The following is a 23,991-nucleotide window of genomic DNA, read 5'->3' as shown; positions in this document are numbered from 1 at the left end:
AAGCCATGCTGGAGCAACTGACAATTGCTAATTATAATGTGATCTTTTCAAAACCTCCTACACAGTTAATATTTGAACTATGACATAATAATACGCTCCAATTACCACACATTAACACATATTGTATGATAAATAAGTACAAAAACAAATAGAAAATCCATAAAATTATCCCTGCACTTTCTGAACTGAATACATATGTAGACAAAAAAAGAACAATAACAATTTACTACACTAAATAGGCAATAATCGAACAGGTACTAATTGCTACAATATTTTACACTCTATGTTTGAATATTAAACAAATTAATGGTAATATTTCAATACGGGACATAATTATTATGCGGGTTCTTATTCTTATCAAGAATAAGTGTTATTGACGAGCAAAAGCTAAAGGACATACAAGTGCTACAAGGGTTATGATTTTACATGTCCACCAAAAGGGATGACTGTGAAGCAACCAACACAGGCAGACAGACAGACAGACGGACGGACAGACAGACATCATTAAATATCGTGCTTTATTTTTGGAAATTAAACATGTGTTTTTTTAAGGTAGTCCTTTTTTGTTTTTGTGTTTTACTTTGTAGGTTAAATTATGTGACGCATGAGGAAGAGATATTAGGAAACATCCTTTTTAACACTTAACCCTACAACGAAAAAGGAGTAAATTTGTTTTATATTTTGTTTAAAGGTGTAATTAGTAGCTAAATAATACTGGACATGTGTTGTATATTTGGGGGAAAATTAATGATGTTAAGGGGTGATATAAAAAAAAATCCTAGTTTTGAAAATTTGAAAAAAAAACAATCAAAAACGTTTGTTTTTTAATACTATTTTATGTTGGCTCTATGACAAATTATCTTATATTATCGTATACGAAAGTAGTTAATATCTTCTGTATTATTCGTCAAAACATGCTTTAATTTTTGATCTTATTTCCGTAATATAGAAAATATTTATGTAGTAATACTTCTCATCAAATACTAAGTACCTATTGCGATTGCGATTATCACGATTTTAAATTAAATTATATCATTGGCAAATCAACTGCAAACTATTCCCCTGTCAAATGTGACAGCGAAGAGTAAAGGTTATAGGGGGCAGCATTGTTTTACTGCAACATTACAATGACAATGTTTTATTATATTAATAAATATTGCACTGTGTGATGATGGATTCGAATGCCATTCTACATATATACTGTTGGACACAGTTTCGATGCTCTCGACATCGACATCTTGAAATATCTGTTCTACACATTGTAGTCTAATGTTTTTGATAATTGGATGTGCGAGAAGTTAAAAGGCCCAACTCCACTTTTCAAAAATTGCTCAGTTTTGTTATACATGTTACTATCTAATTAGTTCTGAACTCTTTGAAAATTATTTTGTTCTTTTATCATTTAATTTAGTTTTCCGTTTTTTCATTTTCATAAATTTGGAAAATCAATTTTTCAACCATTTCTAATTTACTTTAATTTTTATCCAATTGACATGTGATGAAACCGATCGAATTCAAAAAGATTGCTGGATCAGTTTGTAATATTATGAAACATCGATTTTTGTTTCTATCTGGATGTCTATGTATATTTATTAGGGTATTCATTCGACTAATGATCGTTCGATTAATCGAATAATTTCTTACGAATAATTATTCGAACAATTTAAAAATGGCCATTTTCGAATAACGAATAATTCGAACAATTTTATGAAGAATAATCGAATAAAACGAATAAATGTTCATATATGTATATTTAAATTTATTAAATTGCTTAAAATTGTTCATAATTTCAATTTAAATAAGTAATAATGACTCACAAAGATTGTATTGTTTCTGAAATTCGACAAATAACTAAAGACAAAGGGACTTTCGATCACTGTAGATGAGTGTTCCGATAGGTCGTTCTATAAATATTTAAATATTACTGCAAGAAGTTACAATTCTAAAAAGAATTGCAATTAACAATCAAAATATTAACTTAGATTAAAGTGGAGTTGAATGTGATGGAGAATGTGATTTTGAAACGGTCATCGAAAGTGATATTGAGGATGACATTTATAATGATTACATTGAAATATGTAGATGAAGACCGTGATCTTAAAATATATGTATATAAGTGATGTTATTAACCGCGTACGTAAGTGTTGCAAAATATTTAATAAATCGAATGATAAACACAAATATTGCAAACTATAGGTTTTGTTGCAAGAAAAACATGCAGTTCGTCTTATACATGATTTTGAACATCGTTGAACAAACATCTTTGTCTAACATGGTAATAAACTTTTTGAGTATTTGTAAAGGCGTCAATCATTAACTGTCTGACTTCAAATTAGCCACGTTCACTAACATGATATCAAACTTTGGACAGATTCCCTTTATTGTGTAATTCCCCAAGACCACTTTATTAAGCAAAGATTCGGCATTGATAGAGCTTGATGTATAATACAATTTGTTATAAATAATTTAGAAATAGTGAATGATTAATTTACTAAAGAATTAGTTACTCAATTTAAAACCCGAATTAATGAACGACATAAAAACGTTTATATTGTATTTGAATTCAGGATCATGTCCAACTAGCTCACATTTTTTAAAGCATAGCTCCAAAACTGAAACTAAAGGGTTTGCTAGTCAATTGTTTTGTAGATTGTTCGGGAGTTAATCTGATCAGAATATATCTGTTGAAAATTTAATGATGGACTTTGTTTTCAAATGCTCTTTAACATTATCAATACTTGAATTGTTAACTTTAACGTTTTTTTTTTTGTTTTTCTTTAACAATAAAATATTAAAAAACCGACATCAAAACTTCATTCTTTACTTTTTTAAACAAATTTAAATTATTCGAATAATTCGATTAATTTTAAACGTGTGATCGAATTATTCGAACAAGTAAAGTCGATTTCAATTCGATAGATAGATGTACTATTAATATTAAATCACAAATTACTGAAACAATATAACATGTAAATGAGAAATCTGTATATGTAAATGTAATTTTATTATCGCTAATTGCAGCAATTCTTTGGTGTCATAGATATTTATTCGTGTATAAAAACCCAAATCACACTTAACCCTTAAACCAAAAACCCATCACTACATTCTAACACGCATGAGATTTGGAGCAGGTGTTATTTATGTTCTTTACTTTATATTTTTTTTTCTATTGCACCACTAATCATTGCAGAATAATCTATTAGAAACTATAGTTTTAGTAAGTTTTGTCAAAGTTGAACAAAAAACAAAAAAAAAAACACATAAAATGTCAACAGGGGTAAGCGAATCATAACCAATATTGGTGACAATTAAACGTACATTAGGGTCATATACATATGTATATTGTTTGCATTTTTATTAAAAATTAAAATTAAAAAAAAAACTTGAAAACTGCATTAGTTTTTATTCGATATTGAAGTTTCGGTAAAATAATTTTATGCGGAATACAATATTTATTTAAAATGCCTAAACAAGACTTATTTACTCAAAGCTTTATTAAGTTAAATTGCCAAAATTATTTTTAGAAACTAAAAAACAAAACTGTTCCTAAGAATCTAGACAAAGTTACTTACCAAATTTGCTTAAATTTGTGCCCACACCACCCTAATACTAGACACAAATAGTTGTGTCTCGTGGTAGAGACCCTAATGAATTATGTGTTCAGAAAAATACAATAAAACATTAGTGGCATAATTTTATACGAGCATGATATTTGTAAGTTGTTGTAAGCAATTATTTTTTATGACTTTAGTTGTTAAACATTTGTAATACTCGTACATTTTCACGTTAAACTCAACAAGAATAAAAGAATGGATGGATTCAGCATTTTAATAGAAACATTTAACTCAAAATTTAGTAATACCATTGAATTAATGAATATTTAGTGAAATAACCGGATTTTGTTCTCATCACTATCTGCAAATTAAATGAAATCTAGAAGAATATTAAATCGCAATAAACCAGTAAATGATATGATAGTAAATTTTGTCATATGTATTTTATTATTGAAAACTATATTATAATCAAAGTATACACAAGTAGTCCGACTCTTTGACAACAGTACCTAACTCTATATACATATGTAGGTGTTAGTAAAAAAAAGTACCAAAATATCCAAGCAGTTAAGTCAATGTATCCCTTATAGACAGTAATTGTCACTAATCTCTAATCACTCCAATTTATTTATATATTTTGGGACCACTGTGATTATCGATAACAGTTTGCCAGTAATGATAATTTACTTCTGATTAAATTTACAAAATCACAGTTTTTTATAAAATAACATAAAATATTTTACTTTAACAGCATGCCACGCCCACAATTGCCAATATTTTTATCAAATTTTTTGGGCTACCTTAGTTTCAATATGCTTACTATTGAATGTCATTAAAATTTTTGAAATCGGAGTGACAAAAAGTTGAACTTTTGGCCGATGAAATAAAGTTCTGAGCCACCGTGCGTATGTACTCTTTGTAGTGCAGATAGAAGTCAATTGGTTACTTTGTACATGCCATTAATTTAGCGTGAAGACAATTGTTCTTAAGCTGTAAACGTTTATTTTGTACTTAAATTTTTTGTGAGTAATTCGTACAAACTGGTTTTATACAAATTGTGTTGTTATAATTCTCATACAGTTTATTTTCTTTTTGCTTAAGTATACTTACTTTCCATGTAACCTTATGTGAAGTCACTTTAATGTGTTCAAACAAATTCCCATTCGGCATTTGGAAGATTGTTAGGTGACTAATCACCAAACTGAGTCCTTTTCAACTAGTTTTGAAGACCTAATAAAACTGATAAATAAGTTGAACGCTTAAAAAATGATTCGAAAATGAATCCCATTAATGATTAACGAGTGATTCGACTCAAAAACTACTCAAAAATGAGTGGAAACTGATCAGAAGAGGGGCTCATTTAGACGAATTGCGGATAGGGTATCATTTTCTCCCTACAAAAATATCATTTATGATCAGAAAATTAGCGCATATTCCAGCTTTTTAATCGCTCTAAAGTATCACACATTACAAGAATTTGATTAAAATTTTCGTTATAGAGTGCAAGCTCGATTTTCGCGACATATTAAAAACCAGACCTGTGGCGAAAACTGAATTTTCGCGATAATAGAACCCAAAATTTTATGGTATTTTTAAAATTGGAATTGTTTTTATTGATTTAGGTATTTACATTTTTAAAGAAATTGGAGATTTTGAGTTGCTTTTTTGGCAAATTATTTTTTAAATTTTTTAAACAGCTGAATCACGTAGTTCATATAGTGTGTTGTCGGCTTGTCATTTTCCAAAGCCCATTCTATGCATATGTTTATCGATGTTATCCAGGATTTTCGGATATTAAACACTGATATTTTATCCCAGAACATGGCTAGAATCTGAACTGCATTTTTGAGATTGAAGTTTTTTAGTTTTAGTTTTAGGATTTAAAGGCGATTTTCCAACAACCAAAAATTTCAGTTTGTCTGTTGCTTTCGCATTTGAACAGGACAAAAAAGTTATTCGCTCTTACAATATTTTTCTTCTGGGATCCGTTTTCTCATTGCATGTGTCAAGAGTGTTATTTGGATTTTTCCCACCAAAACTAACAATTTTAATGTAGACTCATTGCGCGGTCATGCGTAGTCAAACAAATACGCGATAACATCGTAACGAACAATCGACTTTTTGCTGAAAAAAAGTCGAAAAGTCAAAATAGACCTTTTGGTCGGAAAAAGTCATACAATCGATGATTATGTTATCTCAAAAGTCGAATAGTCGATAAAAGTCGAAAAAGTCGACTTTTTATATTGTTAAAAAACATATATTTAATTGCAACATTGTACTAAAACTATTGAAATTTGGTACACTTGGAAGGTAGCATTACACTAACTGAACAAATGTTGTAATGTCAGAGAGAATTGTTATTGTCAGAGTTATATTGTTATATTTTATGGGTATAATTTTTGTGGAAGATCTTAACCCTCTATCTCCTCTAGTTATGGGTCAATTTGACCCTTTTTTCAAAAAAAAGTCCTTTCAAAAAGGACATTTAAGGATTAAAATATTCTACGAAAATTTTTGCTGGAAAATTTCAGTGGGGGTCACCAAACATACAAAAGTTGTAAATAAAGCTCTTTACGCTAAATTAGCAAAATTACACGACACACATTTTTAATAAAAAATCGCTAAAAATCCAAATCGGTTAGTATAATGCTCCCTTCGATCAAAAAACTAAAACCTGGACTATAAGTTTATTCTACAAAAATTATCTATTCAACATGCCCTTTCAGAATTATAGGGTCGCTATTCTGTTCCAATCAAAAAGTCTGAATTTGTTGGACATTTTTATTTAAAAAGTAAAATCAAAATGGATTCAAATGTTCAAATGTTTATTATACCCTTCACCTTCGTAAACAATATGTGTGTTATTTTAAATTTTATTGTAATTTAATAGCTGAATATAATGTTTTTTTAGATATTTCTTATGTCTAACGTCTTTTTGTGTGCAAATTTTCAAATACAGGTAAGCCTCCATTTACGCGGTACTTTATTTACGCGAATTCTATATAACGCAAACTCAAATTAGCAACCATTTTTTGAAATACGCGACTTTGTTTACACGATTTTTAATAACGCGGCAACAAACAACAAGAAACGAAAAAAAAACAAGCGAATAACAGATTTCTTTTTTGAAAACTTTGTTAATTTTTATGAATTTTTTGTTATGTTTTGAATATTTTATTTTTTTAATTGAAATTTTTTCCTTAATTTTCGATAAGAAATAATTTTTTTAGTTGAGTTTTTTTACTTCACTTTTGTTTTAAGTAAGTTTTTAAAAGTACAAATAAAGGCAAGTTGTAATAATGACCCTTAAAGTATATATCGTCGCCTTAAATGCAAACGGACGTAACAACATTTTTATTGTTTTTACAGGATATTATAACGTATAATAAGAGAGTATTCTTGGCAATTGTTCAATCAATCAAAAACTCGATTATGAATTTTTGTGCAGTAATGTCCGCTTTCATAAAGGTGATTGTATGTACATATGTATGTGTTTTCTATTTAACGCGATTTTTAGGTCCCAATTTATTTTTTGTTATGTGACTTATGTATTGTTTTAAACGAAATAAAAAATTATTGGCCCCACAAAAGCATTTCGTTCTAAATTAGAACCTCGTTTTACGCGAATTTGATTTACACGCTTCTTGGTCCCAACAAATCGCGTAAATGGAGGCCTACCTGTATATAAATGTGTAAGTATGTGTGTGTTTCAAAATAATGTCAATTAAGTCGAGCCAAAAGTTATGTGAACACCTTTTTGCCGTAGAGTGATAATCATGATAAACAGGTGTATGTGAATGGGCTATAAATAATAGATTTTTGCGAATTGCTCATTCCAATCTCCACTAAATCACTACTCTGTACTTTCCGAAAATTAAAAACAGACAGATACCTATTTATTGCATATGTCGACGACTGTACTTAGATCTGGTAAAAATATGACGACGTCTGCGTGGGTTTTCCTCAAAATCAACGTCGTCGAAATTATCATATTCCATATATTCATCCTGTGCCTCTGGCAAATGTGCAAAAGAACCGGCAGTAGTGGGAGGCGAATCTGTATCGCTACCTTCGAAGTCATTGCAGTTTTCACTTATGATGCCATTAGGTAATCTACACTTAGTTTTATCTTGTTGCCAATCACCCTGATTCAAATCCAAATCATCTTCGAACTCAAAATCATTGTCTTCAATATGAGGTCCCATAGGAGGATACCATGACGGCGGATACATTTCGGAATTAGGTCTGGAATATGTCATGAAACATCTGCTGCACTGAGCTGGAATTCCTCGTTGCAAGATATAGCTGTATGTTAAACGTTGACAACGCCTACATACGGAATGTCCATAACTGTTTCCATTTTGGCCACATACAACATATGGCCAAGAAGGTACGTATGTGCATTTATTTTGCGATCTAACCTTATGTTTCCTACGGGACTGATATGGAACATATTTTACAGTTTCGCGACAATTCTCTTCACTATAGTCATCATTTGCATCAAATGGATCTGGGTTTTCACATAAAGTCACACGATTGGCTATCATCACACGTGATTTACATTGTTTACCACAGACCCGATGACGTTTGTGATGGCAGCGGGTTGCTGTCGATAATGGCTTATTTTCACAATTTTTCGATGATCTCACAATTATGCAACATGGATCGGTGTTTTTATAGCCCAGACCATATTTACCACCTACTCTCGAAATATTCTGATGTACATGGACAATATTTTCATTACGATGCGTTATATTGCCTTGACGACTTTCAATAATATTCCGAATTTGATTAGTCACTCGTATTATATTTGTGGTATTTAGGGGCGTTGCTGACATTGGTGTAAAGTCAGTATCGTTAATGCCCTGTACTACAATTTTCTCTTTTACTAGAAACGGACAAACTGGACACTCCTTAACACATATCGCTGGATCTTTGACGCCTTCGCACACTTCTTTGCATTTTTCTAGATTCTCATGGCACTCTTGGTACTCTTTCAACGTTGGTTGGTCATAATGTTCAAGTTGGGTGTGAATTACAATGGGCTTACCATCCACAACATGTTTGATAGTATAGTTCGAAGCTGTTTCATTTAGTATTGTGATATTTTCATTATTTTCACTAGAGATCGTTGCTTGCGTTAAGAAAAACAAATTGCACAGGAATGTAAGTACGAAAACCTTAAAGTAAAAAGCATTGATTATAAAATATGAAAAGATTAAGGACGTTTTTGTGTTTACTTTGGCCTTCATTATTTAAATTTTGATAAAAAAAAACTCGCCTATACAATTGACGAGCAAAATATAACTTATTTGAACAAAAATTTAAACGATATTAAATCATTGTTGCGACTGTTCTAATTTATAAAAAAAAAATTTAACGAAATACTCGATTACTAATACATACCATTATCGCAAGATAAGGTTTTCTGTTTTGTTTTGTTTCGTTTAATGCAATTTATGTAGTATGTATTTAAAAAAACAATGCTAGAGATAGCAGTAACCGTGAAAAAATCGGATTGACCCTTTGCTTTTACTACAGCTATATTTAAAAGGTAACATAATGAAATTTAGGAAATAATTAAATGATGTACCGAATCTTATATACCCTTCACCAATTTATACTTTAAAATAAAAATGTTAAATATTTTTTTCCGATTTTGACCCATTGTAGGCCCGACTTACTATGGCCTCATATATACGTCACAAAGGTATTTGCAATATCTATCATTAGATATCCATATTGTCTATATTAATGACTTAGTAATCCAGATATACATAGTATATCAAAAATCGAGGTTGTCCTGATTTTTTCCTTATATCTCAGCCAACGTTAATAACAGCTTGTTATCAACATTGTTTATAAGTAGAGTTTCTACTGGTAGACTGTTAAATTCAAATTGATAATGCAATTTCGTAGCAATATTAAATTCAATCTACACGAATTATTTCCCCAGTTGATGTTTACAAATTGATTTTATTATCTATAATTTTATTAAAAACTTGCCAAACGAATTTAGTGTGATTACGTTTCACAAAGTGGCTTACAATTCTTTAAAGTGGCCGGATTTATACTTATCTTTACCTATAGACATGTATTTTTTTCTTCAATTCATTTTCTTTCCAGTTAATATGCAATTATTACAATTTTATTAATTAATTCACTTTTATTTGTTTCAAAAAAAAAAACAATTCAAAGTGAATATCCCAGGAATAATTTTAGATCATGTTCCAAAATCATTAGATCTATAACGACTATAATCAGAACCAATTTTGATTCATTGATAACATCTATAGAACTAGTGATGTCGCAACTACTATAACCCGTGACGATATTGCGATTCTTAAGAAATTCTATCTTCTCTAATATATAAAAATCTCGTGTCACAATGTTTGTGTTTCAACTCCTCCGAAACGGTTTAACCTATATTTATGAAATTTATGAAATTACCTAATACCACTAGGTCATTTAGGTGTCCCTATCCAGAATTTGTTTAATTTTTTTTTTTTTTTGGGAAAAAATTTATTTCTATTTCTCTTCACTTGGCATTAAAAATACCTGTTGAATCCACAGCCTACGGCGGAAACCGCTTAGAAAGAAAGAAGACAACTTGATATCTTCGTGTCTATTAGGGAACTCATTTATTTACACAATATTTTTCTTAAGTACTAATTATACAATTCTTAAAACTAAACTAGACTAAACACATGTTGGAAATGTGTTTGCCTAAAACTATTTATATTTTGTATTTACCCACACTTAACATTAGTGAGAGGGAAAATACTTTCTGATCTTATCTTTTCCACACACAATGCACATTTCACTACCTGCTTGTGTGTGTATGTCAAAGATCGATCATTCTATTAAAAATAAAAGACCAGACTAAAAAGTACAGTTTCACAAAACTGAATATAATTCCTATATATTCCAAATTCACTTATAGTACATTCGATATTTTTTATTTAACAACCAAAATATTAAAATATTAAAAATAATTTGTATGGCAGAACAACGTTTGCCGGGTCAGAACTAGTAATACATTGTTCATAGACTAGTTCTAGTATAGAATAAAAACTAGTTCTGAATAAACTTCATGGAACCACTAGAAAATACTTTTTTTTTTTGACAATTATACTGAATAAAATTTTTTCGTAACGATTTAGACACATTTTAGTATATGGGGTATTTTTAAAATCGATGTCTTCCGATCGGGTTAGACCTATTGGATATGAAATTCAGATACAATTTTTCAACAAGATCGGTCAAGAACTCTCTGAGTTATAGGGGGTCAAAATTTGACATTTTGGCCAAACATGTATTTTTCTTATCCTTGTAACTTATTACCTATTGTTCTTAGCAAAATGTGTCCCAAATAGTTTAGATAGCTATTTCTTCATTCTTTCGAAACAAAATATTTAAAAAAAGTAAAAAAGTTTTTAATATTTTTTTCCGAAATCAAAAACTTTTTTTTTCAAAATGGGCCCTTTTATTTTTTTTCTTAAAAGAAAGCTTAGATATTTTCCTGGAAGACCTATTTGGTCGCTTAGTGGTCGCGAGTTCGATATCTATCAAAATAAATGTTTTGTAACTCATAACAAGATATTTTTGACTTTTTTTTTTGCAAAATCTAAAACTTTGTTGACATTTTTTTTCAAACTGGGCCTTATTTTATTTTTTTGCTCAAAAGAAAGCTTAGGTCTTTTCCTTGAAGACCTTTTTAGTCGCTTAGTGGGATGTGAGTGGAATATCTATCCAAATAAATATTTTGTAACTCAAAACATACAATTTTTTTAATTTTTTTTTTTGCAAAATCTAATTTTTTTTCCAAAAGAGGACTTTTTTAATTTTTTTTTTCGCTCAAAAGAAAACTTAGGTCCATTCCTTTAAGAGGGTTTTAGTCGCTAAGTGGGATACGAGTGGGATACATATATTACAAAATAAATGTTTTAACTCAAAAATTTCATCCCGATCGGAAGACATCGATTTTAAAAATTGGTTCCCTTGACATGAATCCCCATATAATATTTCGAAAATATAACTCCCAATTGCTGACAGGGATGTTTAGAGTTAGGTACTGTTGTCTAAGAGTCGGACTATTTGTATGTATATACTTTGGAACGGCTTTTGTAAAAAAAAAACAAAATTTAGTTTGTTCAAATTCTATGTGTAGAAATATTTGCACATTTTTAAATATCTATAATGAATTGTTGATAAAATAATGGAATAAATACACTTTATTTTATTTTCTCGCTCGTCATGCTTGTCGATGACACCTTTTCAGCTTTTCAAGACAAGAAAACAAAAATATTAATTCTTTAACAAAGCAAATGTATGAAATTTTGTTTATTGAGATAATAATAAATACCGATCGTTCGCTAATCTATTGAATAGCTCCCGCAGTCGTCATTTTTACATTCGTTAAATACTAAGTACAGTACAATTTTTTAATAAAATTAATTGTTATTGTACGTATTCATAACATATGTATGTATTTGAAAAGTTGTAAAAATTATTTGAATTTGAATATGTTCTATAGACACCAATCGTCGAAACAACCATCCTCTTCTTGACATCCATATGAGCCGGTATTATGAGCACAGTACTTTTTCTGATCATAAAAATCACACCTACGAGTTGGACATGAATAACGATAGCAGTAGTGGGAACAGCGATCCATATAGTTCATTGCACAGCCGGAACAATCATGACCATCTTAAAACGAAAAAAAACAAAACAAAAATTTATAAAAAATAGTATATGTTAAATGGTTCTGCGAATAAACAAATATGTACCTCTAAGTGGACCACAATTTCCGTACGATTGGCAGTCATTTTGAATAGGTGGCATTACGACGTATTGAGGTCTAGCGTATACGCGGGATGTTTTTAGGTAAATTATGGGTGCAACACAAAAATCACCACATCTACGAGACCGACGACTGTAACATCGCCAACGATTATTATGATACTTACAAATGCGGGGCGTCATGACTTCACAACATTCTACAGTCGTAGGTGATGTTGTCGTTGAATTTTCGTCTTCACAATCGTTGTTGCATTCTTTGCTGTAGTTGTTTTCATCGGGTATAGTCAAAGAAGTATTAACAAGGATGTTGTACGTGTTATTCAGTATAATGTCCGGTTTAGTTAGATTAAATTGTGTCATAACGGTATTGTAAAATGTTAGATTGTGGACAATGGGTTCAGGTACTGAACATCTATGTCCGGTCCAAACTGTACCTTCAGGGCATTCAATAACGACACAGCGATCATTCACCATTTGTGATCCACGAGGACAATATATCAAATGACATTCCTTTCCAATTAGCTGCGTTCCAGAGGGACATTTAATAAGGGTTTCAGGTGGTGGTGTAGGAATGGTGGGGCGAGGTTCGTAAGTTGGAGGTGGAGGTGGAGTTGTTTCATGTGGATGTTCTGTTTGACAACATTGTTTTTGACCACAACAATTATTTGTTGAACCACAATTTGAAGTCGTCGAATCACATGGAGTTGTCGAACAGGCATAACCAGGTTGATTTATACAATTATAAGTTGGAGGAGGATTCGTCTGTATCACAGGACAGGGATATGAACAAGGTGCATTTGATGTTGGCAAACGACAAGGATTCGTTGGACATGAAACAATTGGTGGGGCTTGACCACAACAATTATTTGTTGAACCACAATTTGAAGTCGTTGAATCACATGGAGTTGTCGAACAGGCATAACCAGGTTGATTTATACAATTATAAGTTGGAGGAGGATTCGTCTGTATTACAGGACAGGGATATGAACAAGGTGGATTCGATGTTGGCAAAGGACAAGGATTCGTTGGACATGAAACAATTGGTGGGGCTTGACCACAACAATTATTTGTTGTACCACAATTTGAAGTCGTTGAATCACATGGAGTTGTTGAACTACTACATGGATTTGTTGAGCAGACATAACCAGGTTGATTTATACAATTATAAGTTGGAGGTGGATTCGATGTTGGCAAAGGACAAGGATTGGTTGGACAAGAAACAAACGGTGGGGCTTCAGTTTTAATATGATACGCAGGGATAGGCTGATTTGGGCAATTTACTGTAGTTCCTGGTATTGGATATGGTGTAACGGGCCCTCTACAAACTGAAATACCCAATTCCTAATGATAAAAATAAAGGTATTTATAGACGGCAATACTTAGTATTAACACTTTTCAAATTTAAAATATTGAAATCTTTCGGTATGTCAAGAAATCGTTTCGAAAAATATATTTCTTGTTTACACGATAGTATTACAAATATTTTATTTCTTTGTTCATTGATATTTTTCTGGTAACTTTATTTTTATTTTATATTTTCTTTACATTTTTGTTTGCTTTAAGGTATTTATAGACGGCAATGCTGAGTATTAACACTTTTAAAATTTAAAATATTATTGAAATCAGTAGGTATTTCAAAAAATCGTTTCGAAAAAACATTTATTGTTTACACGATAGTATTACAAATATTTTATTTCTTTGTTGATTGATATTTTTCTGAAAATTTTATTTTTATTTTATATTTTCTTGACATTTTTATTTGCCTTATTTGTTTTTATAAATACATAATCGATACATATGAAAATCAAAAGTTTTTGAATTGTTTTAAACAAATTTTCAATACCGACCGTAAATCAAAAAAATAATTTGTATTTTTTGAAAATCTAATACAAATTTTGTTTAGACCATGGCCGATGAAATTGTATTATGATACTTGAGTTTTTGACAAATATTAATACTCAGTATTGTCGTCTATAAATACCTTAAACAATATTGTGACCAAATCTTCTCGAATAGTAATAGTAACTTACAGTAAGTACAAGTCCAATTAACAAATAATATCGAATATTCATTTTTCTTAGGAGTTTTCGAATTAAACATCCTCGTCCAAATTTAAAATACAACTAAAGTAGAAATGCATATTTGTCATAATCATAAAAATTAATGTTTTCAAAATTGAATTTATTTTTCTATTGGGTCATTGGTGTTATCATCAGTCGACTATCTGACATTTGCTATTGTCTATTTAAAAATATTTCTAATTATAATATAGCATAACATAATCTCCCAAAAAGCTTTATTTATGTTAGTTATTTAGTATGAATTGAGATTTTTTAAGAAACACTAGAGTAATGGAAAGAATGTTTCCGTCGTGTTTTCTTGTTGTAATTATTTTGGTTGTGAACTTTAAATTAATTCAGACAAAAACTAATGACCCGGTGAGTACTCTTGCATACGAAGTATAACAAAATAACAAACTTGTTTTATTTTCATTAGGCGATCGGAAGATGTCCGGAGGGATATATTTTTTACACGGACGGATTGTGCTATCCAAAAGAAAGTTTGATTAATAGATGTCCAGAAGGATATATTCTTTACTCGGATGAATTATGCTATCCAATAGAAACGAAGCCGTTTGTTAAAGCCAATGAATCACAGGGATCAATGTCAACAACCATTTCTGCTGCTATTGTACTAAACGAATTTAGTTGTCCTCAGGGTTCAATTATGATTAAAAATAAATGCCGTAAAATTATTTGCACCTTGGGAGAATACTACAGGGGCACTTGTCTGAACCCGGTGTGTCCGTCTGGATTGATATGGCGTGGTAAAAAATGTCAAGAACCTGGATATCTGACAACAGTGGTTGAAATCGATAATGATTTCGTTAATGAAGTGAATGAGAAACCAATTGCCCTAGCAATGAGCCACACAAATGAGGTTATATATCACACATCAACGACAACGACAACTCACAAGCCTTCCACTACTCGACCAATGCATCTAAACAAAACTACCAGGCCATCATTCATAACAACATCGACCAAAATCAGTGATGACTGCTGTGAAGTGTATACTCCACGAATTTGCAAATTATATAAAGAGAAGAAGTGGCTATGCTTTAATCGAAAATATAAACGTTGTGATAGCCGCATTTGCTCATCACCAGTTGTATATCTAAAAGCTCCTGAAATTAAGCACGAACCTCCAGTACTTATAATGCCGCCCAATCCTCAAATGACTGTCTGTGAAACCGATGATTGTCGTAATAATTTATCAGATGTTGACTGTTCGGGATGTCCAACTCTTCGTTCTGAAAGTTGTTCTCCATATTGTTACAGATACATTTGTTCAAATGCATGTGATTTTATGGATTTGAATGAATATTGCAGTTATTATCCCGGACAAAGCGGATGCTTGCCAAGAGACGGCTGTCTATGGAATTGGTGCAAAGGGACGTGAATCCAACTAAATTAAATTATTAATTTATGATGTTTACAATCTTCTAATAATCTACATACATATACATACATACTTTAGAAATGTTCGTTTGTAATTCAAAAAATGTCTAATCACACATTTACATACATATACAGTTGGGAAAAAAATAATAGCACCACTATGACAATATATAATTAGTGTTGGTATTTAATATTGCTTAGTATATATTATTATTATATTAAAAATATAGTACTTATCTTGGAATTTGAAGTAAAAAATGTCGAAAAATAAAATAAAATAAAATAGCACCAGTTAAACATTTTTTTTTTATATAAAACAGTTATGTTTCTCAAAATTGCTTTAATTTGATTTTTATTTTTACTATTGCGATCATAAAGTTTAACGATAAGCAAATATTTTAAATAAAATGGGTCATAGAAAACATTGCAGTGCGGAGAAATGCGAAATAATTAAAAACCTAATATCGGATGAAGTTGGTCGAATGATTCACAACGCAATTAATTATAAAGATAGACGTGGAAGAAAACGAGTCCAGACACAGCTTCACGTCAAAAAACTGATCCGCGAGAGCAAAAAGGATCCTTTAAAAGCTGCAACCGAACTAATAACAGACCTTAAGTACAAACAGTTGGCACATGTCTAAATGTGTTAGTAACCAAAGTACCTAACTCTAACTAACACATATATAGAGTTAGGTATTGTTGTCAAATAGTTGGACTACTGTATATACATACCTTGGTAGTAAATTACGTATTTTCTTTAACAGATATACCAGGCCTGCCACATATTTTGTTCGGAATGGTTTCAATTCCGATCGATTTCGTTTTAGGTTCTTCAGATTTCGTGTAATTAATTAATTCCAAAAATATTTCACAATTCTGTATTTCTGATTTTAATTTGACAGCGTTTTTCATATTAAAATAAATGTGAAGGTTTTGGTACAGAAATTGAATAAAAATTTTAGAAAACCAAATAATTACAATGAAATACTATCTGTTCCACTTTGAAAACTGAAAGTGGTTGCATTCCGAAAGTAATTTTCGCTTTACTTTTTCTTAAGAAGCAAAATACGGAATTAATTCCACTTTCGATCGGAATGTAGAAAATCTGTGACAGGCCTGATAATAAAACAAAGAATAACAAGTAAACGAAAATTATGTTAAGAATCAGACCACTTTCAGTTTTCTAAGTGAAATAGATATTTTTCGAAGACTTTTTTTCTTTTTATATCAGAAAAGTATCAGCCAGTTCCAAACTGGTAAGTGGTGACACCGTTGTCAGTATTTATTGGCCAAAAAATAGGTATTCCGATGGGTACCTATCTTGAGGATACTAACGGCATTTTGGCCCTTATCCCCTTCTGAGATGATATACTACGTTACATCTCAAAACGAACATTTGATGGTTATTTGCTTATTAGGACTATGGGAAAGACGGAACAGAGAGCATAGTGCCCTTATGAAATAATCGCCCATGTTCTGGAAAACGCGTTTTAAAATCGCTTACGGTTTGAAAAACGCCAATTTTTTAGCGTTTCGTTTGGCGATATGAGCTTTTCAGAACTTTTGGGTGAATGACAATGACGCTCGAGTTGTTAATCAACCTAGACCTAATTTGCGACTGATAAATAATTTAGTTTTTAAAACACATTTAGTAGTTAGGAGTTTGCCAGAAATGTTTTATTAAACAATATTTTTAATAATTATTTTCACATGCATATTTAGAAGCAATCATCAATGCTGTGCAATTTACCGTCACAGTATTTCCAGGTAGACCAGGCTTTCCAACCTTGTTGTTTCAAAACCAAGCGGGCGCACTTAACGGCGGGTTCAATGCTATCAACGAGGAAATCGGCGCATTTGATCTTACATTCGTCATAGGAGAAGGCACCAGAGGGGGGAGAGCACCAGTAGTAGTTGTTGATTTGGAAGATGCCATAGTCCCGGGATCCATTAGAGTTCATTGTACCGACTGCCTTGGTGTTGTAAGATGATTCATGTTCAGCAATACAAGTCCAACGAGCCAATTCGTCCTTTGGAACACCAAGTCTGTACATTTCCTTGGCCAAAGAACAACGGTTGTACACTTTGCCAAAGGCTGGTGCAACCAGGAGAAAAGCGGCCAAAATAACGAATGTAAACTTGAACATTTTGATAGAGTAGTAAGCGTGATACTATGGAAGTTCTGAAATTTACCGCTTATTTATACAGAGTGTTAAACATATTTGTTGTTGTTGTTGTATGTACAAACATATATATTTTATATAAAAATACATATATCTTGGAGTACTTCGATAAGAACCTTCATTTGTTTTTGATCAATTAATATAAACAAATCAATTGATATATACATAGAAATGTTGGCTTGTGCGAGTAATCGTTATTTAATGTCAGTGAATCAAGTACATATTTCCGAAATGGAACAATCTGTTATAAGATTTCAAAACAAATTTCGAATATCTTTCTACCTGTAAACCCCAGACCACAGACTAAAATACTTCTTGAATTGTTTTTGCACTTAATAATTTCAAATAAAACTTTGATTAAAAGCTCATAATGTACATATGTCAATTAATTTATTTATATTAATTATTTTATCAATAACTAATAACAATTAGTACTTCAGCAACAACAAATACAACAAAGTATATAAGTTGGAAATAATTTCAGTATTTTCATAGTAGGTATCAATAACTCTTACTAATTTAGCAAAATGTTGAAGTTTACAATAGTTATTTTGGCCGCTTTTCTACTGGTTGCACCAGCCTTTGGCAAAGTGTACAACCGTTGTTCTTTGGCCAGGGAAATGCACAGACTTGGAGTTCCAAAAGACGAATTGTCGCGTTGGACTTGTATTGCTGAACATGAATCATCTTACAACACCAAGGCAGTCGGTACTATGAACTCTAATGGATCCCGGGACTATGGCATCTTCCAAATCAACAACTACTACTGGTGTTCTCCCCCCTCTGGTGCCTTCTCCTATGATGAATGTAAGATCAAATGCGCAGATTTCCTCGTTGATAGCATTGAACCCGCTGTTAAGTGCGCCCGCTTGGTTTTGAGACAACAAGGTTGGTCTGCCTGGTCTACCTGGAAATACTGTGACGGTAAATTGCACAGCATTGATGATTGCTTCTAAATAAATAAGCTTGTGGTTAATATTTACGAAAAATAAAGATTCACAACTCCGGTTATTAAACAAAACTCCTATGGCAAACTTTTATTTAAATTCTATAACATATTATTTTCACACTGTCTAGTTATTTTATAACCTAAAGTTATACTGACAGTTATTAAAAAAATAATATTTTAACAGACGATGTAGCTTTAAGTTAAGAATAAATAAATAAACTTTACGATGATCCGATTTGAGGCCTGATATTTTAATAGTGATTAAAATCACTAACCCCCATTAACACGAAGTCTGGTTAGGTGCTAACTAATAGTTATACTGTCGGTTAAAATTATTTTTGTATGAAAACTGTCAGTATAACTATTAGTTAAAACATAACCAGACTTCGTGTTACTGGGGGTAAGAGCTAGTTTTTAACTGGTTAGTTAAACATAGCTTACCTTACAGTGTGGTTAAACCTGGTGCATTTTTAGGCGGACTTTAACCAATGATTGTGTTTTTCACTAATCAATTAGCGTCAATTTTGTTTAGCGATCTTCAAAATTTCAATGTCAATAACACAGGTCAACAGCAAAAAAGGCTTCACTAACCACTATATAGATTTGATGTATCATGGTTACCTAAATACAAAAATGGTAAAATTTTTAAATTCTATGGATAGATTTTTTAAAAAAAAAATTTGTATCTAAAATTGTGAATTTTTTTAAATGTTTCTCCACATAATTTATGATTTCAAGTATGTATTTCGAACAAATTGATTTGTTTAACAATAAGTAAAAAAAAAATACTACAATTGAAGAAAATTTAGAAAATAACGTTTTATCAATTTCACTATGGAATCTATTTATTTAATATATGCACTTCGACTTGTGTGCTCGGCTTAAGAAGCATTAAACAATTTTCTTTGGAACCGCATTTGCCAGTTGCGATATCAATAATTTTGCCTGTCTCTTGAGATTCTTGGTAGTCAATTTCTTGATCTAAGTAAAAGTCGTATATTCGTATGTGTCCATTTGACAGGGCAAATAAACGCCAACCATCTGAGGATAGTTCCAAGGACTGTATGAGATTTTTTCTTAAAACCGATCCGCTCATAATAATCTGTTGGTCAAATATCCGTAATTCAAATGGCTTTTGTTTGCTGTCAATTAAAGCTATACATGCCGCAGTGTTCGGACGATATTCTCGATCAAAGTCCATATCTTCATAGGATTTTTGAGCATTTAATAATATGTTCTGTATGGCACAAGATTTTCCTGTTATGGAATTTATATCCAAAGTTGAATCTCTGCTGGGAGGCACGGATGCAGATTCAGATTCTGATAATGCTGATGTACTTGTTGATTTGTCATCATTTTGCTTAACTTTGTTTGACTGACAGTTTAGAATCATGACTGCACCATTGGAAAGCCCAACAGCCAAGAAATGCTCGTTAGATAAAACTTTTAGAGCTGTAGGAAATAAGAAGCGACTTTCATGTATCACTATTCGCTTTAGTTTGTCCATTTTAAGAGTCTTGGAACACATCAATATATAGTTTCGATTTGTGCAGATGAATACGTTCTCCGAACCACATTCCAAGCTTGTAAAACGGAGTCCTTGTTGACCCATTTCTGGGCTGCATTGGTTGAGCTCTTTTAATGCTTCGTCGCTATAGATGTCCTTTTGAAATAAAGCTTTGGTTTTGTCAAATCGAGATTGAGTGTGATGTGCTTTTGTTTCCAAATAATCTTTGATATTGACTATACAACTTTGCATAAGTTTTACTCGGGCCCATGGAGAAGTATACTCGAATGTTTGTGACCTTTTTGAAGAGTTTTTGAGTTTTTCATGTTTTTTCATTTGTGACAGGTTAATAGATGTTTCCGAAGTTTCTACTAAGGTCCAAACAGTGACAATGCCTGAGTCATGCAAAGAAATAAACTGAAATATATAAAAAAAAAACTGATTAAAATTGTTTTAGCTATGTAGTATATGTGTTGATGTATGTACCTGAGTTATCGGGAATGTCTTTTGTATTAGCAAGTTATTGGATTGGCTTCTAAAACTTTTTATATCCAAACAGGCCCCCAAATCCATAATTATTTTGGATTTATTTTTAACTCCACACCAAGATGGTACCAATGATTGTGTGGCAGCAAAATGTGTTAAATACCCATCGAGTTTCGAACAAAATGAATAGGTTTCTCTCAAATCCCATAATGCTATAGACCCGTCTCTTAAAGACGCCACTATTATATCTGACGAATCGTTAGATATTTCAACTTTGGAAACCTCACTCCAAGTTGTTAAAAGACGTAGTGGCTTATTGCGGGTGTTGGTGCACCAAACCATCAGAAGATTCGAAAAGTCAGTGCTGTACACGTTTGTGTCGGGCAAAGATTCATGCACCGTTATAAGTAAATTATATTTATTATTGGAGAATACTTTTAGAACTTGTAAAGTGTTTAACAAGTTTGATTCTATATAATAAAAATGTTCAGTAACTCGCGATAAGACTTGATCATTTGTATACGGAGAATTTTGTGGTGGTTCGTGGTTAGATGTGGTATTTGAGGAACCAAGAATTTGATCAATAACAAGAGACGATCGCAGGAGGAAGGAATTTAGATGTTCATAGTTGATGGGCTTCCTTTGTCGCTTTTGATAATTCTGGTGGTTGCGTGTGATACTTTGGTTATTAAGTTGTTTCAATGTGTCTAAACTTTGCTCCAGTTCACAATCTGGCTTGAGCTGTGTTTGACACTCATTCATCAATTCACCACAACAATTCTGACTGTATATACCGTTTTTATCTAGAGTTTTAATTATTTCTAGATCATATTGAGGTGGATGTTGCGTCCAAATAGAACGTGTTTCGTGCAACTCTGTCTGCTGTTCTACATGCATTAGATTACCTTGAGTTTGTGTAAAATTTTGATTTGTATTAAGTTTACCAAACGTTTGCATAAATATGTCATAAGAAATCGGTTTCAGATCAAGAAATGTAAAGCTTAAGACATCAAATTGAATTTTAGACATCAGATCAGATCCCCTTTGATTAATGATGGGTTTGGTATTAAAGTCTTTATAGCCTCCGTATGTTATGTTCACTTTGTTGTGCTGTGCAGGAGAAGAAGTCCCGTATGTTGATATTCCAGAATCCAACTGATCCGATATTCCGAAACTAAAGGCTTCCAAGCTGTCAGTTATTGGTTGGGTAGATTGCATTGAAATATCTGATGATGATTGGGGGCCATGCGTTTTGCGAGAATTCATTTCATAATGCCCAGAATCTAATTTTCTTTCCTTGTCTTGCTGAATGACCGTTATTGGATTTTGGGTTACTTCCGAGTCATCTTCATCTTCACTTTCATCAGTTAATTCCTTTGGAGAATCTCTTTGATTCGGTATTTCATCATAATTGTCTATTGATGCCTCCGATTCATTTTCACTTTCCGTACTTGACGGTTCAGAGGTGGCCAGAGAGTGTGTAGACGATTCAGTTTCGAAATCCGATTCATAAGATTCAAAGTCATCAGAATACTGATGTTCTTCATCGTTTTTATCTATTGCATTAGTCGTATTTGTTTTTACACGAGATCTTGATCTTTCCCTTGAAGTTTTTTCCTTTTCTTCGAATTTTACCTCGAAAGCTACTGGTTCTTTTAAACTCGTCGCTAAGACTTGCTCTGTTTGCATATTTTCTTTTTGAATGTTTGCCTCAATTCTCTTTTTAGCCGAATCTCTTTTTAGTATAACAATTTCATCAGGAGCCAAAGTTCTACTTCCTTTCCGAATTAGCTTGTTATTCTGATTATTTTTTGGTTCATCATTGCTCTCTCCAATCTCTTCACTGTCGTTATTCTTCCTTTGAGGAGGAGGTGAGGATACAGTAACATTATGGGGAGTATCTAGAACAGCATTCGGTTTATTATTCACAGGTTTCTTCTCTATTTTTGTAATGTTTGTTCTGGTTGTTGTATAGTTTTGACGCGTTGCTCTAATGTCTTTTGAGGTTGACACATGTTTGGCACGTAATGGTAAATCTTTCTGTTGTGAAGTTGAGACGCTCTTTCGAGGGACCAGTATTTTGGTCTGTTGACTTCCTGTTGTACTTCTTTGTGGCTGTGTTTTATTTACACTCCCCACCTTTGCTTTGTTTAATGTGGTACTTGTAACATTAGCTAGTTTTATGGTTTTGCCTTTTTCCTTTTCCTCGGCAGCAGCTGCGCTCTCTTTTAACTGAGTTGATGATTTTGTAATTGGTTTTTTTAAAAGTGTCTTTTTGTTAGCTGCCACATCAGATCGTAGTAACACTTTAGTGTCCTAAAAAATATTTCACCACAATTGTTTATTTAATTAAACAGTTTGAACATTAATTGGATTTTTAGAAGTTGAAATATATGTAAATATATGTATGTATGTATGTATATGTACATAAAAACCACAATGTTTTACATTATATTTTTTGTAACGTGAATATGATTTAATATTTAATTTTCTTACTTGTTTTTTAGTTTTTAGATTATCACTTCTTTGAAATTTCGACATTTATGTTTAATTATAAGTTGTTAAAATTCGGAATGTAGTAAAACTAATCCAAATATTCCTACTTAGTTTTGTTGCTTTATCAAATCAATGAAATTTTAATAATAATCCTATTATAAACATCATGTTTGTGGCCATTAGTTTTATTAGGTGCCATGGCAACGGACTTTTAAAAATTCCCATACAACGCGCTGCACACGCAATTCCAAACTGTTTTACCGACATTTTTACTGTTTTGCCCTACATTGCACAGTGGGGAATTAAAAAAAGGGAAATTCATCTGTAACTTCTAAAGTTCAAGTATTGAATTTGTGGGTGTTGTTCGTTGTCTCAAGGTTCCAAAGTGGGGTACCTGGGTGTATAAACAATTACAAATTATGAAATATTTTTGTTCTCGAACCTATTTGAATGATTTGGATCCGCTATTGGCAAAACGAATATCTCGTAAACTATAAGACGGATCGAGCACAATTTGACATCATAATTAATTGTTTATGGACATTTA

The 23,991-nt window shown here is 31.7% G+C and overlaps 6 protein-coding genes across 6 annotated transcripts; 2 read left to right on the top strand and 4 right to left on the bottom strand.

Annotated features, from left to right (window-relative positions):
• Positions 1-6,362: 6,362 nt before the first annotated feature.
• LOC135962242 (uncharacterized) lies at positions 6,363-8,899 on the bottom strand. The gene is made up of 2 exons (XM_065514062.1): positions 8,795-8,899; positions 6,363-8,734 (listed from the first exon to the last, which is right to left on the bottom strand). Exons 1-2 carry the CDS (start codon positions 8,804-8,806, stop codon positions 7,451-7,453), a joined length of 1,296 nt encoding a protein of 431 aa, XP_065370134.1. The 5' UTR covers positions 8,807-8,899; the 3' UTR covers positions 6,363-7,450.
• A 2,962-nt stretch (positions 8,900-11,861) lies between these two features.
• Positions 11,862-14,474, bottom strand: LOC135961874 (mucin-2-like). The gene is made up of 3 exons (XM_065513510.1): positions 14,390-14,474; positions 12,347-13,700; positions 11,862-12,266 (listed from the first exon to the last, which is right to left on the bottom strand). Exons 1-3 carry the CDS (start codon positions 14,429-14,431, stop codon positions 12,085-12,087), a joined length of 1,578 nt encoding a protein of 525 aa, XP_065369582.1. The 5' UTR covers positions 14,432-14,474; the 3' UTR covers positions 11,862-12,084.
• Positions 14,475-14,624: 150 nt separating this feature from the next.
• Positions 14,625-16,111, top strand: LOC135961875 (uncharacterized). Its single transcript, XM_065513511.1, has 2 exons — positions 14,625-14,797; positions 14,856-16,111. The coding sequence occupies exons 1-2, from the start codon at positions 14,711-14,713 to the stop codon at positions 15,819-15,821; spliced, it is 1,053 nt and encodes a 350-aa protein (XP_065369583.1). The 5' UTR covers positions 14,625-14,710; the 3' UTR covers positions 15,822-16,111.
• Positions 16,112-17,478: 1,367 nt separating this feature from the next.
• Positions 17,479-17,988, bottom strand: LOC135960273 (lysozyme 2-like). The gene has a single exon (XM_065511517.1). It carries the CDS (start codon positions 17,968-17,970, stop codon positions 17,542-17,544), a length of 429 nt encoding a protein of 142 aa, XP_065367589.1. The 5' UTR covers positions 17,971-17,988; the 3' UTR covers positions 17,479-17,541.
• A 502-nt stretch (positions 17,989-18,490) lies between these two features.
• Positions 18,491-19,027, top strand: LOC135960370 (lysozyme 2). Its single transcript, XM_065511645.1, has one exon. The coding sequence runs from the start codon at positions 18,534-18,536 to the stop codon at positions 18,960-18,962; it is 429 nt and encodes a 142-aa protein (XP_065367717.1). The 5' UTR covers positions 18,491-18,533; the 3' UTR covers positions 18,963-19,027.
• Positions 19,028-19,796: 769 nt separating this feature from the next.
• LOC135959786 (cytoplasmic dynein 2 intermediate chain 1) lies at positions 19,797-23,711 on the bottom strand. Its single transcript, XM_065510857.1, has 3 exons — positions 23,706-23,711; positions 20,949-23,264; positions 19,797-20,879 (listed from the first exon to the last, which is right to left on the bottom strand). The coding sequence occupies exons 1-3, from the start codon at positions 23,709-23,711 to the stop codon at positions 19,797-19,799; spliced, it is 3,405 nt and encodes a 1,134-aa protein (XP_065366929.1).
• Between the last annotated feature and the right edge of the window lie 280 nt (positions 23,712-23,991).

The sequence above is a fragment of the Calliphora vicina genome, chromosome 5 (genome assembly GCF_958450345.1).
Source record: "Calliphora vicina chromosome 5, idCalVici1.1, whole genome shotgun sequence".
NCBI lineage: Eukaryota > Metazoa > Arthropoda > Insecta > Diptera > Calliphoridae > Calliphora > Calliphora vicina.
This window is presented reverse-complemented; position numbering and strand designations above follow the sequence as displayed.

Bases quoted from the DNA above. Each gene is read 5' to 3' on its own strand.
- LOC135960370 (XM_065511645.1), top strand. From the start codon at position 18,534: ATGTTGAAGTTTACAATAGTTATTTTGGCCGCTTTTCTACTGGTTGCA.
- LOC135959786 (XM_065510857.1), bottom strand. The intron at 20,880-20,948 runs GTACATACATCA...TATATATTTCAG, and splicing joins AGACATTCCCGATAACTCAG to TTTATTTCTTTGCATGACTC.
- LOC135961875 (XM_065513511.1), top strand. From the start codon at position 14,711: ATGGAAAGAATGTTTCCGTCGTGTTTTCTTGTTGTAATTATTTTGGTT. The intron at 14,798-14,855 runs GTGAGTACTCTT...TATTTTCATTAG, and splicing joins AGACAAAAACTAATGACCCG to GCGATCGGAAGATGTCCGGA.
- LOC135960273 (XM_065511517.1), bottom strand. From the start codon at position 17,970: ATGTTCAAGTTTACATTCGTTATTTTGGCCGCTTTTCTCCTGGTTGCA.
- LOC135961874 (XM_065513510.1), bottom strand. From the start codon at position 14,431: ATGAATATTCGATATTATTTGTTAATTGGACTTGTACTTACT. The intron at 13,701-14,389 runs GTAAGTTACTAT...TTTTATCATTAG, and splicing joins TAATTGGACTTGTACTTACT to GAATTGGGTATTTCAGTTTG. The intron at 12,267-12,346 runs GTACATATTTGT...TTTCGTTTTAAG, and splicing joins AAATTGTGGTCCACTTAGAG to ATGGTCATGATTGTTCCGGC.